At 40.9% G+C, this 19,244-nt stretch overlaps 2 protein-coding genes across 3 annotated transcripts; one reads left to right on the top strand and one right to left on the bottom strand.

The window, feature by feature from the left end:
- Positions 1 to 222: 222 nt before the first annotated feature.
- Positions 223 to 1,460, top strand: LOC122667031 (GATA transcription factor 12-like). Its single transcript, XM_043863192.1, has 2 exons — positions 223 to 661; positions 765 to 1,460. The coding sequence occupies exons 1-2, from the start codon at positions 347 to 349 to the stop codon at positions 1,458 to 1,460; spliced, it is 1,011 nt and encodes a 336-aa protein (XP_043719127.1). The 5' UTR covers positions 223 to 346.
- A 4,606-nt stretch (positions 1,461 to 6,066) lies between these two features.
- LOC122666974 (protein NONRESPONDING TO OXYLIPINS 2, mitochondrial-like) lies at positions 6,067 to 18,227 on the bottom strand. 2 transcript variants are annotated; one of them, XM_043863115.1, is made up of 3 exons: positions 18,019 to 18,227; positions 17,821 to 17,939; positions 6,067 to 6,154 (listed from the first exon to the last, which is right to left on the bottom strand). In XM_043863115.1, exons 1-3 carry the CDS (start codon positions 18,141 to 18,143, stop codon positions 6,123 to 6,125), a joined length of 276 nt encoding a protein of 91 aa, XP_043719050.1. In that variant the 5' UTR covers positions 18,144 to 18,227; the 3' UTR covers positions 6,067 to 6,122. The 2 variants fall into 2 exon arrangements, with proteins under 2 accessions (XP_043719050.1, XP_043719051.1); XM_043863116.1 differs by lacking the exon at positions 6,067 to 6,154 and adding an exon at positions 6,361 to 6,556.
- Positions 18,228 to 19,244: the final 1,017 nt, after the last annotated feature.

The raw sequence follows: 19,244 nt of genomic DNA, 5'->3' as shown, positions 1-19,244 counted from the left end.
TAGGGGTAGTAATGTGATTATGTACGAAGAAAAGGAGTATTTGGGAAAAAGTAAAATAAATCACCGATTTTATTAAAAATTTACACGGCAGGTAAAGATGCTCTTTTAAATTTTTATTTTTTTGGGTTTTTAGTTTAATTAATTTGTTTATTTATATTAAAACACTTTTGTAATTTGATTCTTTTTACTCGTCAAAATCCCCCTCTTTTAGCTGTCTGGCTGTCACCTTCAAACACAAATAAACCCTACTCTTTCTCTCCTCTCCTCTCCTCTCCTTCTCTCTCTCTCTCTCTCACTAACTTCTTCTCTTCCATAACTTCTCGTGGTTGTGACTCAACAGATACCAATGGAAGCACCAGAATTCATCTACAGCGGTTACTGTCGTGCAGGGAATTCCCAATTCACAACAGAAATACGTCATAACGACCCTAAATCTGGTGATCACTTCACCATTGATGACCTTCTCGACTTCTCAAACGAAGATGCTATCCTCAACGACGGAACTTTCGATTCCGTCGCCGGAAATTCAACCGATTCTTCAACTGTCACCGCCGTCGACAGTTGCAACTCTTCTTTCTCAGGTGGTGACCTACATTTCTCCGGTAACCTTGGTTGTCGCAACTTTACCGACGCTCAGTTCTCCGGTGACCTCTGCGTTCCGGTAATTCCCATTGTGGACACCAAATTTACTTCTAAATTCCTTCTTTTCTTTTCAAAATTTTTTATATCAAATAGTTTCTGATTTGATTAATTCGTAATTACAGTACGACGACTTAGCTGAGCTGGAATGGCTATCAAATTTCGTGGAAGAGTCATTCTCCAGCGAGGATTTGCAGAAACTGCAACTGATATCAGGGATGAAAGCACGAACCAACGAGGAATCCGAAACACACGAATTCCACCAACCAGAAACCAACATGAACAACAACAACAACAACAACAATGAGAACCCGATATTTCGGCCAGAGCTGTCCGTTCCGGGAAAAGCGAGAAGCAAGCGGTCACGCGGTGCTCCAATTAACTGGTCATCACGGTTGCTCGTCTTAACCCCAACAACTTCGTCTTCAGAATCGGACATTGCATCGAGTTCGGGCAAGAAAACAACGAAGAAGAAAGAGAGCTTAGAAAATGCAGGGGAGGGGAGGAAATGCCTGCATTGCGCAACGGACAAGACACCTCAGTGGCGGACAGGGCCTATGGGTCCGAAGACACTGTGTAACGCTTGTGGAGTTCGGTACAAATCAGGGCGGCTAGTGCCAGAGTACCGACCTGCTGCTAGCCCAACTTTTGTACTCACCAAGCACTCAAACTCACACCGAAAGGTGATTGAGCTTCGACGTCAGAAAGAGATGCAGCAACAGCAACAGTTCCTGCATCCAAATACGGTCTTTGACATGTCGAGCAGTGATGAGTATTTGATCCATCATCATACAGGACCCGATTTCAGGCAGCTAATCTGATCAGTTAGTAGCAAAATTCCGGCGAATGAGTGGAATTCTTTCCAGAGAGAAAGAATTCCTTAATTTTCCTAATTCAGTGTAAGAGTTCTCATTTTGTTCCCCCCTAACTTTTCTTTAAAAAAACAAAAAATACAAGAAGATGGATCATCAATGGTAGTCGATTCACTTTCTTCAGTGTCTTTAATGTTGTCAGCTTTTTTTTATTTTTATTTTTTCTCTGATCATCAGTTCTTCTTTGAGCCGAATTCGGCAAATTGTGGAAGCAAATTTTCGTAATCTAGGGAACTGTTCTTTTTTTCCCTCTCCTGTTTTTCGAAAGTTTTAATTAATTAATTAATGATGGTTAAAAATCAAATTAACCAAGACTTACGATGATCTTAAGCATCGAATAATGGGGAGGGATTAAAGGATTTTACTTTCGAGATTAAAACTTAATTTAAAAATTAAAAAAATTAAAAAAAAAAAAAAAGAGGAAGAAAAAGCCAAAAATCATGGGGATTAACTAAGAAGGAATATTAATAGTTAACGTGGATTTCAGGGAAGACGGAAGGTGGCTGAAATTATGTGGACAGAGAGTCTGAGGGAAATGCATCGTTTTCCGTTTTTATATGTACAGTGGTGCCACTTTATTGAAATCAGGTATACGTTGATATCTTTTGCACGGACTTCCCCAGTTTAGGAGTTCGAGAAAAGAGTGGATGAGAATGTGTCCAATGGTCCCAGCTACACGGGGTCATATTTATCATTTATTATTTTTTTATTCGAAAGAGAACTCGTCCGGATGCGCAGCACACGCCGCTCCTACGCCTTGACAAGAGGCGTGTAATGACCACCATACCCCTTGGAATCCTGGAAATAATCAAGGGTGCTGCGATCATTTTACATACCCCTGTGTAAGGGTGCAGGGATGCATGTCTGAAGTGACTGGACCAGAGTGTGTGCAAACTCTAGAGGGGATTTTAATCCTCTATAATTTCTAAAGGTCACTAGTGCGGTAATGCTAGGTGGAGATGCTGACACGTGGTAGTTTAGACATCCAATAGTCCAAACCCATTGACTATGTTGAGTTTGGCCTGTTGAATGTCCGAACTACAACATGTCAGCATCTCCACCTTGCACTGCCACATTGCCAAGCTATAGAGAATTGGAGAAGATTATTTTCCCTCCAAAGGCCTAGACAACGTTCTCTCGCCTATTTATTTAAGAGAATTGAAGAGGACTATTTTAGAGGCTCAGACAACTTTTTCTCGCCCATTTATTTATATCTCTTGGGTTCAAGAATCAAATATTTATCGAAATTACTGTACGCGCGATCCTAGACATCGCTAATACGTAGGGGATCCATTGTCTCTTAATTTACACCTGACATTAATTACCGATAATATTATTTCACTTCGATACATCGCTACCTTATTAAGGGAGGGAGAGAGAGAGGGGGAGAGAGAGAGAGAGAGAGAGAGAGAGAGAGAGAAAGAAGAGCCAATAAAACAGTGATCACATGACTTGTATGTATGCATGTATGTAATTGTGCATGAGACGAGCACATGCATGCATGCACGTGACGTGCTTGTTTAATATAATAAATCCCAAAAAATTTCAGAAACTGTTGGTTATGGTTGTTTGGTATCCTTCATGTTCCTTCATGGTTTGAGGTTTTTCTACCTTAAAAATAAAGGGTTTGAGGTATCGTTATGGTATCGCTTGCGATACATAGCAATTTTGCTAGTTGCCAATCTCGATATCATGCTGATATCGTATCGGTGAAATGAAATGGACAAAGGGTATTAAAATTCTGTTTTAAAGGAAATCAGGTGCAAATTTGTCCGATACAACCGATCCATGCTAATATCGTATCAATATTACTTGATTTGATACTATGCACTTAAATCATGTTTTCCTTTCATGTTTTGAATAAGGGATTGATTGGCCAATTTTTATCGTCTAGGTTTTCTGTCTGGTATAGTTGTCTGATGCCTCTAATAAGAGGGCGGTGGACCCCACCTGAGCAGTGTGTTCAGACAAAGGATTAGGTCATCATTTTCATCTCCTATGAGAGGAATCGGACAACTATACCGGACAGGAACTGAGAAGATAAAGATCCATTAATTGTCTCATCTCTCCAACCCATGGTTTTAAAAAGTGGAATCAGGAATCGAGTGCCGGTTTCAATCTGATTCGGCGGAATTGATTGGAAACAAATTAAAATTGATGGAAATCAGCTGGAATCAATCAATTCTAATACTAATTAATTAGACAATTCACCAATCCAATTCCCAATTCTTGAAACCATGTTCCAACCTCAGCCCACGCTTGCACCCACTAAAAGCTTTAGTGAGTGAGTGTGACTTGGGTTCGGTGCTCCTTTTAATCAACTTTTCCTTTTTTATATACAGCCCCAACATGGTATCATGAAGAACCTGTGCTAAACAAGCAAAGTCTGAACAACCGTTGTGTGGCTTTATTAATGACTGGCTACACCAGCTCCATGGGTTGCTGTCTCTGCCCAACCTGATGTGTACTTGGCTCCTTAGTTACAAGTTATAACAATTCAAAGCTGCTGCTGTTTCCCTTTCTTATTTCATATTTATCCATTGATTTAGGTCCAACTTGCTTCCATCTTACTTAACTAATAATACCTCATTACCATGGTTCTAAGTATCGGTATCGTATCGCCCGTATCAGGTGATACGTATCGGTTTAGCCAGTCACCGATACCGATATCGTGTCGATACTATATCGGTACGGATAAGGGATAGAATGGTCAGAAAACTTATTTTTTAAAGAATTTCAAGATTAATTTTATCCGATACAATCGATCCATGCCGATACCGTATCGGTATCATATCAGTTTTACATGTTGCCGATATCCGTTCTGATACCGTACACTAAAACCATGCTCATTACAAATCCCGAGAGTATATTGCAGCATCACTAGCTAATTGATCTATTTATCCTGTATGGTTAAATTAAAAAATTATTATAAAAGCTACAAAAGCATAATGAGGAAAAACCCAGAGTTACATTCTTTTGATGGAGCATTGTTCTTGTGGCCACTGAAATCTATTTTGATGGAGAGCACCTGCACATGCTAGACCAAAATGTAGACAACAGAGAGGGCAGAGCGGACTTCGGTGGGGACTTTTCGATGTTTAAGTCCTCAGAGCAATAACAAGGATGTTGGAAGAACAGTAACTTGAGAGTTTATACATAGGATTGAACGTAATGTACGTTATGTTTTACCTTAATTCGTATTTATAAAATGGATGGTGGAGTAGTCCGATTCCTAGTTGAAGGTTCTAGGAAGGAACGTGAATCCCAATAGGAGTCCTGAACGGTAGGAGATACATGTAGACAGTTCTGCTATGAAAGATTTCCATGCATACGATTTCCTTTCCTTAAAAGGGGAATCCGATACCTAGTAAGAATGTTCTTGTTATGGGAAATTAGGATCCCAATGTATCGCGATGGCTTTTATTGTGGTTTGTGGTTTTGGTTTAATCTCTTCTACCACGTGTTGTTCACCCATTAGTGAGTGGTTTTTATGCATATTAGTTCTTATTAGGAGTGTCAAAGTGGAGGCCAAATCGAAAAGATCAATCAAGCCGAACAAACAAAAAAATCCTAAAAAAAATAATTTTATATGGATAAAATATTTGCATAACGCCAGCTTAATTTCAAAATTGCATATGAGCACCCCTCATAAGACGTAGATTACTGTAGCACCCCTCCTTACAAAATGTCTCATATATTCCCCTTGTTTTTTATATTTTCCCATAATACCCCTCTTCCAAGGTATGAAATTGCACACTATCTATGTAGGAAACCCTCTCCCTTTTTACATATATAAAGAACGATCAATAATAGACTGTTAAGAGAAACCAATAAAGGACTGAAGCCAACCAAACTGATAGCTATCAGTTTTGGTTTGGATTTTATAGACTGATTAGTTATCAATGGCAACAAAAAATAAAAGGGTTACATGGGTTTTTTGTGAATGTGTCTATATATGTTTAATAATAAATTTGTAGCAAGGGAAATCTCTGTATCGTAATCTATTCGCCATAGTGAAGCAACTTTCATCTCACTGTGGTCGTAGACAATCTTACCGAACCACATAAATTTATATGTTATCGTTGTGTGATTGTTTGTTTGCACTATTCATTCTTTTTTTTTTTTTTTTCGCGCATCGTTAAAGGTTTCAATTTCGAGAAATGGTGATCCGAATGGCCCAATTACCTGGCCCAACGGTTGGACACAAAATATTCCCATAAATCCTTCCTACATTCACCGAAAATGTCGAGGAGTTGCAGCCGAATATCTGGTCCAATGGAACTTCGTAAGACTGCTTAAAGGACAATCAAGCAAGTTAGCTCATGAACTACGATCTCTTTTCCAGTGGGAGGGACTACAGAGCCCAACTTGTCCACCCAGTTGGGCAACTACCACGGCAGGGTCCTAAGCAGTACAGAAATACAGACAAACAGAATCCCCACCATATGCGACTTCAAAGAGACCCACATGCACAGATACATTACATTATTATTTCAACAGCTAATATTATATCAAGAAAGCTAAACCCAGAGGAAATGGGTTCCCCTTCCTTCAGGATTGAAAGGATATATTGCCTCTCTTTCATCACCTTCTCCCACCCCCCTCCAAAAGTCATCCCACATTGTCACGTGCTTTCCAGTTGCCTGGAAGATAAATTAAGCTTCAGGGCCAATTGAATCTTTATTTTCTGTTCTGTAGACATGATTAGGTTACATCCGTACACACTATTGAGAATCTATTCATCCAAAACAGTAAGAAAAATCAATCAATTCCATAGAAAACATAAAAAGGAAAATCAATCAGAAAAAGGAGAGAACAAAAATTATGAATCCGATGGGAGATTCATTAATGGCATGAGAACAGTATTCTTTAAAAATCCAAAACTCCATATGCTGCAAAGTATTCTCTCTACCAGAGTTGTTAATTCAGGCAAAGATTCCATGTGTTTCTCCTCATTCTCCTCCTACAGTGGACCAATCTCCATTCTAAGCATCGACGTTTTCTATAACTTCAATCTCTTTATCGAGGCATGCTGATACCTAATTCTTCATGAAGAAAAAATGGGATGAGAGTAAATATCAGGACCAACATGGACTTGGCAAATATAATATAAACACTACTCCTAGAATTCTGTGACCATGTGGAAAAGTTGAGCAATGATACCAATTACAGGCTAGAGAATATTTACATATAATATGAAGTTATGAACAAGAAATACATCTTCCTTGGCTATGTTTGGGCACTCAATTAGCAGCGGTTTGACCAGTATTAGTATAGCATTGAATTCTTTGACCAAGAAACTGATAATGTATTAATTATGGACACTGATAGCAAGTGCAAGAGGATAAGTATGTGCTTGACCCACTCCACCTGCACTAACTAGGCACATGGGCATAGAAAAGCCACACGAACAATCCCTTGATACTACCTTGTGTTTGACTCTCAAACTTACGAGTACAGCTCTCCTATGACAAACTCAAAAAAACTGATCGTCCATGTAAAAGACCAACTGGAACCCCCCCCCCCCACAGGAAATAAAACAATAGTAGAGGGAAAAAATGGTACACCAACAAACATGCAATAAATTCTAGACAATGCTAATTTACATGTGTCATCTTTTCATTATGAAAACAGAAAAAATCCTGATTAAACGGGAGTTGTCACACATGAAGAACAGCTTTTTTAACTGCTGGATTGATTTCCAATAAAAAAGGCATACCCAGTGCATGAGGCTCCCGCCACTGCAGGGTCTGGGAGGGTCATAAATGTACGCAGCCTTAACCCTGCTTACGCAGAGAAGCTGTTTCCAGACTCGAACCTGTGACTGCTTGGTCACTATGGAGCAACCTTACCGTTGCACCAAGGCCCGCCCTCATTTAAGCAGTCAAGTTCAATCATCAAAATGTTAAATATCACATAGAAGAGCGACTTCCAGCCAACAGTTCAAATCTATGCAATTGAATCTTTTGTGGAAGCACCATTTTCATTGTCTCTAAAGAGACATGAATTTGCAACATGGCCTAGAAGCTGTACATGGCATTTATAACGGGGCTCAAATCACTAATGTATTATGAAATTGGATTAGTGATATCTCAATCTTCGCAGCTACACAATACTGACCCCAAATTGGATTAACCATGTTTATCCCTAGGAATAGACACACAGGTATCACATTGGCAAGCACAACCACTCCAAACTAGTAAAAAGAGTGCAAATTCTTAATGTTTCACAACATTTCTGACTTCTCTCTCAGCAGTTTTAGGCTTCAGTGTTCTTCCTATTTTCTGTTTCTGCAAGTGTGGTTGGTGTTGTTGCTTTTGTTTCTAGGGTGGGGTTGTTCTAGTAGCATAAGGTTTTGTTCCACAACATAAAGAAATTTAATGCAAAAAACAAAAGATTTTGAAGACAACTAACAAAAAGAGGGGGGGGGGTGAAGAAACAAGTAGAATGACCACTAGATGATTGCAACATCTATAGGTAAAGTCAAGTATTGAAAACTAGAATTTCTTTACCGAGGTTACAGACCCAGGTGTCTACATTGGTTAATATATAGATCATGAAAATACAATCATAAAATGTTCCTTGAGCTGGCTGACTCTGGAAATTGTGTATTCTCAACTCACCTCAGCCTTATCCCAATGAAATGGGGTTGGCTACATGGATCTTCTTTCTCCAATCAGCTCTATTCAAAGACATACTTGTTCCTAGGCCTAAGCTATGCATGTTTTTCCTCACTTCTTCTCCTAGGTCATTTTAGTCATACCCCCGACTCTTTTAGCTCCTCTAAACTGTATCATATCAGTGCTCCTTACTGGAGGCATTCAAAAGCCTCTGTTGTACATGTTTGTGGCACCTCAAAAACATTCTCTCAACTTATCATGTATTGGAGCTACTCCTAAATTAGCCTTAATTTATTCATTCATTATTTTATCTTTAGTTTTACCACTCATCCATCTCAAAATCATCATTTCAGCTGCACTAAGTTTGTTTGTATGTCGTTTCTTCACAGCCCAACATTAAGCTCCATAGCTGGAACTTGTGTATTCTATGTCAATTATGTTCCTAGAGCAATTTTCCTTGTATCCATGTTGTGCAACTTTGGATATCAAATCTCATCTGATACATATATATTGAAACAGTGCTGTGGAATGCCTAGCTGCAATTGATGTAGATCGAAGCATGAAGAAGAGAAGAGTCAGGAATTACTGTTCACATGAACGGTGTCACAGCCCATATTGCCTTGATGGAATCCTTCTAGAAAACCCAAGTTGAAGACTGTTCACGTGAACAGTGTCAAAGCCACAATTTGCCTTGTTTGGGATTGATTTTTAGAAGATCTTGTGGGCCCAACAAGTGGAGGAAGATGCTATCCTAATGCTGCCATAGTTTAGTTTCTATTTTCAGTTTATATTAGGTAGTTTCTAATTTATATATGATTCTTTGATTATCTTTGCATGTATAGAAGGCTGAGTTATAAAGCCTTTAGTAGTTTCTAATTTCACTTAGTTTCTATTTCCTTTAGTTACTATTTTCATTAGTTTCTATTTTCCGAACAGTTGCTAAGTTTTATTTTCTATTTTTGTAGCCTAGCCTCAGTCTATATAAAGGCAGCTATTGTAATTGATTGACAGAGAATTCATGACTGAAGTTTTGAGGCATTTTTGCACTTGATTATGGGAGTAAAACCCCTGTTCAACAGCTGAGATAGCTGTGGGTGAGAGACCCAGGGCTGAGAAAGCCCATCCCCTACCCCCTTCTTCTTCTATCTTCTCTTCTCCTCCCTTCCCTGTTCGATATACACAGCTGTGCGTGCAATAAACTATTGTGAAGATACCCTTTGAAGACTTGTGTCAACCTACCATCAATTGAAGTGCTGCTGCTGTTGCTCATCAACATAAGGAGGTTATTCACACCTTGCGAATTCAGTTCTGCCCCTAGTTCCTGCTGCAACTTCAAGGCTGCATATCTCCACATTCCTCCATCGAAATCTGCTGGGTTTTGGAGCATAGATCCACACCACTAACCACCCCACTCGATCCAAGTTCTGGCCTAATCTATTGGCTGGATTGTTCTACAACACCAACCTTCAATTTTCATCCCCAACTCATAGCTCCACTTCTGTCCATCAGAATTACACCAAACTTGCAGTAAGACATCACCCCTTCAAGGCCTCCAGTCGATCCTCATTGGAGCCCAAAAAATGTGCTGGTTTGTGAGATAACTCATAACCTTCTAATTTGGTGTTGCTGCCATAACTCTCAACCTCACTATCAAAATTGAATGAAATTTTCAGCATAGTTTCTCCTCTATACAAACACCACTCGACCGGAGTTTGGTTCTGTTCTATTAACTGGTTTGGTTTCTACACACTGATCCATACTTTCTATTTTTGTGATCTGTTGATAACTTGTGATCTGGGCATCCTTTTCTGTTCTTGTTTGGAGGTTTTGCTGAATACCCTTGGACCTGCACTCGACCTTGCTATCAGCCCTTTTGAGTGGCTGGATTTTGGACTACAACCTAGGCCTTACATCTGAGTTTCAACCCTTGCTTAAACCCTTCTGTTGGGGTTATGTTAGTTGACTGCTGTGAATTATTGCGGGTTTAATTCGGGCTGGGTTAACCCTAACCTAGCTTTACATTAGCAAGACCAGATCTGCTAAATTTTTGTCACCTATCCCAGTCATATCTGTTTAAAGAATGTATTTAATGGAACCTCCTTCCGTTTGCTGCAGAATAATGCTTAAAGAGGAAGGATATTTCAAGCCTTTTATCAATTCGATTTCATGGAAAATCACTCACTGTTTTAGAAAGGTAAATGTCAGAGCGGCTTCTTAATAAAAAATAGCTGCCAAACAAAGAGCTAGTTCATCTTCTTCCTCGTCCTCACCTTCTGTTATGAATGACATATCATGGGACACTCAAGGGAGACCTAGATTCAGGTTTCATCAGTAATCTGATTTTCGTTTGTATGATTAGATTGCTTTTCTGATAGCTATGCCAAAGGTGAAGTATCAAATCATAGTTTGTATTTGTATCATATCCTCATTAATTCCAATGTTGCGTGACAGAATTTTATCCTTTTTTAAATCCTACTTCCCAGGTTTGCCCCTACAGTTTACTATTTACCCTTCGCCTTGCGTTTGCTTTACTTGGATTTCATCTAAATTATAGCCATGCCCTTCCCTTTTCACATTGAAATAATTATGGTTCTGCCATTAACCCTTGCTATTGTGACATTGTCTATTGTGTACTTGGGTGGGTCCACACCATAGTTGTCACGGCGATCCAAGTCGGTGGAGGGGTGTCACGTCGATATATCGACATGTCGCCCGCCATGGCGTTGCCATGGCGAGCATGTCGACCATGTTTTATTTTTTATTTTCTCTATTTTTAATGTTTTAATAGATGTATACTCAAGCCATGTTTTATTTTTTCTCTATTGTTTCTCAAGTTTTAAGAAGAAAATTCAGAAATCGAAGAAGAAATTGAAGAGGGAAAGAAGAAATCAAAAGATATCGAAGAGGGAAAGAAGAAATCGAAGAGGGAAAGAAGACAGGAAGAAGAAATCAAAGAAGGAATCGAAGAGGGAAAGAAGAAATCGAAAGAAATCGAAGAGGGAAAGATGAAATCGAAGAGGGAAGAAAAAATCGAAGACAGGAAGAAGAAATCGAAGAAGAAATCAAAGAGGGACGCCATGGCGTAGGTCGCCATGCAACCTTCTCCAGCGCCAGGACGCCATGGCAGTGCCATGGCGACGCCATGACAACTATGGTCCACACCAAACCCAATTGGGTATTTTGACCTGGTTTTTGCATCACTTGGAGATTGCATATTAATTATTTACAGAATTGCCATTGGACTTACAAATTAAATGGTGGACCCGGTCATCTCAATTTGGAGTTCCAATTTTTTTAAAGATTGGCATTGTTGGCACACCCTGGCTGTCTCCCATTGGCTTTACCTTATTTTTCCACGTGTAATGCTACACGTGAGGGGGAGATTGGAGATTCTCTTGGTGATTATTGGTGCTATTGCGTAAATTATTTTGGAAATTGTCTGATTTATTTGGCCATCAGCATGGTACGTTTCTACATGATTGAAGACTTATTTGCTTCAGTCATTCATTCTTGAAGATTATTTTTATCTATACATGTCATCTGCTCGTATCCACAGCAACATTAAGAGTAGGGATGTAAATGGATAACCGAAATCCGAATCCGAATCCGAATCCGAATCCGAATCCGCATCTGTATCCGTTTAGGGACATCCATATTCGTTTAGAGCTATCCCGAAAAAAATCCGAATACTCAGATAAAAATCCTTCCAAAAAAAAAATCCGAATACTTAATAATAAAAAATTAAGTAAATGATGATTTTGAGGGTTTTGAAGATTCAACATGTTCTAGAATATGATGAAAAGAGAATCATGATCTAAGAGATATGGATTGAGAGTGAATTGTATCTGTTAGGGGGAGGAAGGTCCGGGTTACACAAGGCAAAGATGTAAACGGATGGTCAAAAATCCGAATCCGATCCACATCCGAATCCGTTTAGAGGTATCCGTATCCGGCCACGGAATATCCGGCCAGCTCCGATCACATCTGATCCGTATCTGATCCGAATTCGATCCGTTTACATCCCTAATTAAGAGTTTATGTGTTTGGCTCAGCAACAGTACAGCTTTTATCTACTTGGTCCACGGCTGCCTTATGCCGAGTGGTTCGTCAGCAACCATATGTTGTCTTTATGTGGTTCGTCAGCAACCATATGCTGTCTTTGTGTGGTTCGTCAGCAACCATATGCTGTCTTTGTGTGGTTCGTTAGCAACCATATGCTGTCTTTTTTATTTGGGTCCGCATTCTACAAGCACCGAGCTGATGTACAAGTACCGCAGTGCCTATCTACTACCTGTCTTCCTTGGGAAGATTTTGTGATGTTGTTGTTGCTGTTATATGACCTTTTGATCACGGTTGGGGGTTCTCTACCGCTTATTATTGCTCATTGTTGTTTGGTTCTATTCGACACGGTTTCTTTTACTTACTGTTGCTGATTGGTGGCCATTGTGCTTAAGCTGGTGATGGGCTGTTGGGTGGTGCTATAATTGTTACCTTATGCTTTTGTTTCAAGCTGGAGATTTCTTTTTTCTATATGTGTACTCCAGCTTGAGAGGGAGTGTTGAGAATGGGCCCTTGTGCCATGGTGGTACAAGGGTAGTTTGGGTAATTTACCATGAATAGGGGGATTGTCCCTATCTTGGTATCTTAGTTTGTTTCCACCGTTTTATGTTATAATTGTTACCTTATGCTTTTGTTTCAAGCTGAAGATTTCTTTTTTCTATATGTGTACTCCAACTTGAGGGGGAGTGTTGAGAATGGGCCCTTGTGCCGTGGTGGTACAAGCGTAGTTTGGGTAATTTACCATGAATAAGGGGATTATCCCTATCTTGATATCTTAGTTTGTTTCCACCGTTTTATGTTAGTTCCCTTGTTAGCGTTAGTTTCTTATTATTTTTAGTTTCTTGGTTGACAAGGAATGAGTTTCCTATTTTGATGTAATTTGTTATTATTATAAATACAAACTGTGGGAGAGGAACTCAGAGCATCGAGTTCTCTTCTTTTCTTCCCCATCTCTTCTTCTTCTATTGTTTCTTCTCTAGTTTTTCCTTTTCTTCTCAGGATTCCTAACACTTTTTAAGTGAATCTGTAGATTTTTTTCCCAGAAGAAGAAGATAAGATGTGGAAGGATCTGTAGATTTGGGTTCAGTGGGTTTACTCTCACCTCCTCAAAAATGACTCCATCTGGACTGTCTCCATCCCTAAAGATTCCTCCTGGATCTAGCGCAAAATTCTCCACCTTCGACCTCTGGCCCTCTCAGCCATCTCCTCCACCATCAGGGATGGCTCTTCCACCTCCTTATGGCTCGATCCCTGGCACCATTTTGGAGTCCTCTATAACTTCTTTAGTCCTAGAGAAATCTACTCCTCCAGAATACTAAAATCCGCCCCTTTTTCTTCCATCATCTCTCACGGCAATTGGTCCCTCCCCCCCCCTTCCCCCTTCCCCCCCCCCCCCCGGTCTTGTGGACAAGGTCTGTTGGCTTCCCTCCAACAATGGCATCTTTAGCTTTAAATCAGCCTGGCACCTAGTTAGGCACCATCCCCCTTCTGTCCTTTGGCACAAGCTTGTCTGGTTCAAAGGCCACATCCCCCGTCACAGCTTCCTTGCTTGGAGAACCCTGAGCCTTTGCCTCCCAACCCAAGCCTTCCTTTCCCACCGAAGAATTCCTGCCCCCCCCTCTTGCATTTTCTGTTGGAATGGCTCTGAGGACATTGACCACCTTTTTTTCAAATGCCCTTTCAACTCCACCATCTGGAAAAAAGCCCTGTCGTTCATTTGGCCTCGCAGCAGGAGAATCCTTCCATTCGATCAAGAGTGGCTTTGGATGGTTATGACTTTCATAAGCGGCACCACCTGCGACACCATCGGAAAGCTTGTTTTCGGCGCTACCCTCTACCACATTTGGATGGAGAGGAACCTTGGGAGATGGACTTCCAACTCTCGTTCTTTTGACCTGATTTGGAAAGCCATCTCTTGGGAGATCTCCTCTAAGCTCAATCTTCTGCCGCTTAAGGCCTTTTTGGACTCCCCAAGGAACAGGCATATTGTTGTTTCCTGGGGCCTAGATAGCACTCTGTTGCGCTCCCGTTAAAGGGGCCCGGAGCTCTCCCCCCCCTATTTCTTTCCCCCTTGTACTTTCCCCTCCCCCCGCTTTTCCCTTTCGCCCACCTCGGGCTTTGGTAATATATATTTTTTATTCACCGAAAAAAAAGATGTGGAAGGATGTAGTGTGGGTGCAAGTATGGGAAGGTTAGTGGGAGTGAGGATCCAAGTAAAGTGATTTAACATATGGGGTGGGATCTTTAAGGGGAGTACTGAAGGGTTATGCGGGGTATGTTAAAAGAGTGAGGTGGTGGGAATGGGAATAGAATGAGGATATGGGAAGATGATTGGAGTGGGGAGGGAGGTTGAGTAAGATCTACCCTAATCTTTATTAGATTTCAAACTGTAAAGGTAGGGCAGTTCAGGATTGTTTGGAGATATGAGGGGAGGTTGGAGAGTGGGAGAGGCAATTTTCTAGGAGAAGATTTTCTGATAGCGACGTTTAGGAGTTTGCCAAGCTTGTACAGGTGATGGGTGATTTAAGAGTGGTAAAGGACTGGGAAGACCAAAGAAAATAGATAAAGCTAATGAGTCTTTTTCTGTTAAAGCTTATCATAATGATGTAATGTCTTTAGGTGGGCAACTTTTGGATCTCATAAAAGTCTAGCTGAAGGATTTATGGAACTAGGGGCATCAAAAGTTGGCCCACACCGGTAGGCCTAACCGGTTAAATCCCAAAACCAGACCAATCGGTTAGTAAACAGCCGAGAACTGGGCTTAGACCGATTATTATTGGATTGTTCATGACGCTTGGTCGTAGCTCAACGGGCACCAAACCGGGACTGACTACTTATAGACCATTTTTATAGCTTGAGTAACCAATTTATGGCCCGTTCAAAGCCCGATAAGCTTGTTTAAAGTCTGATTATAGCCTGATTATGGACCAGAAACAAAGTGACCAAATATAAACATGTCTATGACTGCCCTATGAGGCCCAATTAACTATACTGTACGTTAACTGTGCAAGGCCTTAAATTGGTGGGGACTATAGTTGGCAAGGCGTCTAGGCGAACCAAGGCGATCGAGGGGGTAAAAAAGACAAGGCGACACCAGAAAGGATTTTTATCGCCCCCAGTACACGATCCCCCATTGCACCTCTAGTGTACCCCTGGTTGCTCGACACGTGGATAATTTGAATCCGACGATCCAAATTAAAATCCCACGAATTAACCTAAAAAGACTCAAATCCAAAATATCAGATTTTCCCTCCATTCAACTTCTCTCCTCTACATGAACGACGACCAAACTAGAGTCCTTCTCTACTAATACCTAACCTCTCCCTCTTCGACGCCCCTCCTATGCTTTTACTCTGCGGCGGCGCCACCACCACCACTTCTTCGCCGTCGATGCTTCTCCCCTGGATGACTGTTAACTCATCCAATTCATCCCGGTTTTCTTCCTCTTCCACAACGGCTTCTCCATCAGTGAGTCTCTCACTTACTCCAGCGGACCTAACCAATGTTGACTCAATTCCGTCGGAAATCGGGCTGAATAAGAAGCGACTCCTCTCGGTTCATTAGTTGGCCACGTTGTTTAGTATTGTAAGGAGCTTGAGGAAGGGAGGCAGAGTTGGTTGCAGCATAAGAAGGAAGCCATGTGGAGGTTGAATCAGTTAGAGCAGCAGTTGAAGTAGGAAAAGAACAAAAAGAAGAGGGAAACAATGGAGGAGGTAGAGGCTAAGATCAGGTAATGTAGTCCTAGATAGGTAGGAGACCTACTACGAGCCAAACAACAGGATCAAATAACAAAAGGGGCTACTGGTTTGAATGGACAGCACTAGGATTTAGGTCAATTCCTAGGGTTAGGGTAGGATAATAGGAATATAGTTTATACGATTAAACTGGGCAGGTTTTGGGGAGTTTAGAAAGCTAGATTTGGTTAGGTTTAGATGAGAATTCAAAATTCCAGAAATTAGGGTTAGGGTTTCAAGTTTTGGGTTTTAGAAATTAGGTCAAATTTAGGGTTTTGAAAGACAAATATGGGCAGCAGCTTGGGTCGAATGTAGGGGGTGTTAAGGAGAGGCTGTGGTTTGAATTTGAAGTAATTCTAATGGTTAAATATGGTTGGGCAGCAAGATCTAGGGTTTAATGGAGTTAGGGTTTATGGGATTCAAACCAAAAATAAAGGGGATCGATTGGGGGAAAGGATTAGAGGGTGAGAAGAAGAAATTGGGTGTCAAACTTACTGGAGATACCACTGGCAGTAGCTTGAACAGATGTGAAGGATAGAACCGCCTTCGAATTGAAGAAGATCCTCCCAGCCGTCACGGCGTAAGGAGTCAACCGGATTCCACCAACCCCTTTCCACCTTGATAGAACCACAAGGATGCACACTCACAAGGAGCAACACTCAACAGAGCATGGCAGCAGCAATGGCAACAAACAAAAGCTTTTCATTAATCAAATTCGTGTTCCATGCTGGCCTCCCTTACAAACTTATATAGAAGACTCAAAAATAGACTTAGACATTAAAAAGGAAAGGCCTAACTTAAACTGACTAAGAAACTGAAATACTAAAGGAAATAGAATCAAAAACATGGCTGGACTTATAGAGTCTTAATCCAGCTCAACTTACATCACATGACCACTTAACCAAGTCATATGATCACTTAAATTTAACCAATTGGATGCAACCAATTTGAACCGGTTCAATTAAAAACATAAAAATAAACTAAGTATTGGGCTAATCCCATATGCAACCTATATACCCCTAGTTTAGGCTCATTAAAGTGGCTTATTACATAGAAAACCTTTGGGATCAAAGGCCCAACATATATATATCCCAACCCTAGACTTATTCCTAATAAAAGAAGCCCAGTTTGGTGGTAATTCTGCATCATCAGGTGCTTGAGAGAAGAAGAGATGGGTTTTCTTAATATAATTGATAGAGATTACAGGGAACAACTTAATGCTATTTACAGGGATGCAGAGGCTAAGGAAGCTAAGATGGTTTTCATTGATCTATTTCAGTTTTAGTCATAGTCATCTAGAAGACCCAAGGCATTGGAGGGGGCCTAGACGCAAGGCGAAACCAACAAGGCACCAAGTGACGCATTGACAACTATGGTTAGAGTGGAGGATGGGCATGAAGATTAAATTTCTGATCTTTGAATGACCAGTCTGCAAATTCTCTACCAAAGGGAAGACTCTGCAGAATATTGTTCCTTTCTCAGTGGTTTGGACTCTTTGGAAAGACAGAAACAGAATAGTATTTGAGAATAAGAAAAAGGCGGAGTAATTGATATGTAAAAATATTGGCATCTAACTGAGAGAGGCAATCTGGTGTTGGATGAATTTAAACAGGTCTCAAATCAGAGTTCATTTCTGAGGCATTTTGCACAACCAATGATGCTGCAGATTGTACATGGCGAGCTTTTGGTGTTGATGTCACAAGTTTGGTTTTTCTCAATCTTGTGGTTTGTCTGTATTGCTTTCAGATGGTTTTTCTCAACTGAAGGAATTATTGCCTTTTCTGTTTTTTTTTAATCAATAACATATCGAAAAATAATAATAATTAGAGAAAAGTTGCTTACAGATACGAATAAAAAATGAAACTCAAATTCCAGGGTTTGCACGGCAGAGCATACCCTGAGACAGCGATCTCGAGCTCCTCGAGTCAATGCCGAGACACGACGTGAGACGCGCCGAAGAAACTGCGCTGTGTAACGGAAGGAGTGATTGGACACAACCCAACTCAGAAGGTGACCTGAAAGCAAAAATGAAACTGTTGTAACTTCCACCGATATGAAACACAAACGGATGTTCGGGAAGAGAGGAAGAATTGCCTTGAAATGGTAGTAGACAAGAAACGACTTCGCGTTGAAGGAAGGGACTTGCTGCTGGGTTTATTCATGGCAGATTTCAGGAAATTGAGAGCAGGTCTTGAGATCGATCGACACCCAGACGCCATTAGAAGACAGAAAGTGGTCCGAGTAGACAAACGTTGAAAGGGTTTTAGAGGGGTTTTAACTTCAACTGCCTCGTCACCCTGCGAGTCCTTAACTCTTAACTCGTAACTCGTAACTCGTAAGCCCTAGTTTAAATTCTTTCTAGAGCAAATTACATGCATCCCCTGTAGTTTGATATAATTACAAAGCACCTCCACCTTTTATGTGCACCTCCCTGAATTATTGGAAGGTTTATAAATAAACCCTTACCATCAAATTTAAACTGTTAGTTGTAGTTAAACTTTTGAAAAATCCTATATTACCCTTCAATTTTTCTCATGCACCATTTTACCCTTATGTCTTTCATTATAGGCACTGCTGTCGGGCCTGGTATGCTACTAGGCTTGCCCTCTGCAACCATTAGATCAGGTCCACTTCCTTCAACCATTACAATCCTTCTCTCATGGGGTCTATGTAATTTCCTCCGTACTCCTTGTTGCAGAGCTTAGCTTTCCAGCCATGGAAGAAGATGGGGTTCATGAGGTGAGCTTCACTGGCCTTGCAACCAAGGCATTTGGAGGCCGTTTCGGCGCTTGGTTGATGCAGATTCATGGATATTATTCTCTTTTTTCAACTGCCCAGCTAGTTATAAATTGAGATTGCAATTTGGGCTTTTTCTTCATTGCAAGACTTCTTCTCAATCATTGCTACAATAGGCGGGTTTGTCAATATATCTGTTGCGTGTGGAAACCTCTGATGCTTGGTTCGCCCACAGATGAGCCTGCAAAGACCAAGTGATGAGCACAAGAGAGCCGGTGTGGCTCTGGCCTAGGACTCTCCGATGCTCAAGTTAGATCACCAGTGCAATAGCGTAACAGCTAGTCAAAACCAGATGATGAATGGTGCTCCATACCTGGGTATTTATAGAGTGAAGATGAGATGAGGCGGTTGGGAGAGTCCTGGTATGGTAGGAGTCCTTCTTTTGGAAGGCTCTCTCGCATAGAGCGGAGTGGAGAGCTATTTTCGGGGTCGGGCTCTTATTAAGGTAAGAGTCCATGTAAAATATGATTTCGCATTGCGCCGGGATCGTGGCTCGATCCTTATCCCTTGATTCCCAGGATGTG

This window comes from Telopea speciosissima, chromosome 7 (assembly GCF_018873765.1).
Source record: "Telopea speciosissima isolate NSW1024214 ecotype Mountain lineage chromosome 7, Tspe_v1, whole genome shotgun sequence".
Taxonomy (NCBI): domain Eukaryota; kingdom Viridiplantae; phylum Streptophyta; class Magnoliopsida; order Proteales; family Proteaceae; genus Telopea; species Telopea speciosissima.
This window is presented reverse-complemented; position numbering and strand designations above follow the sequence as displayed.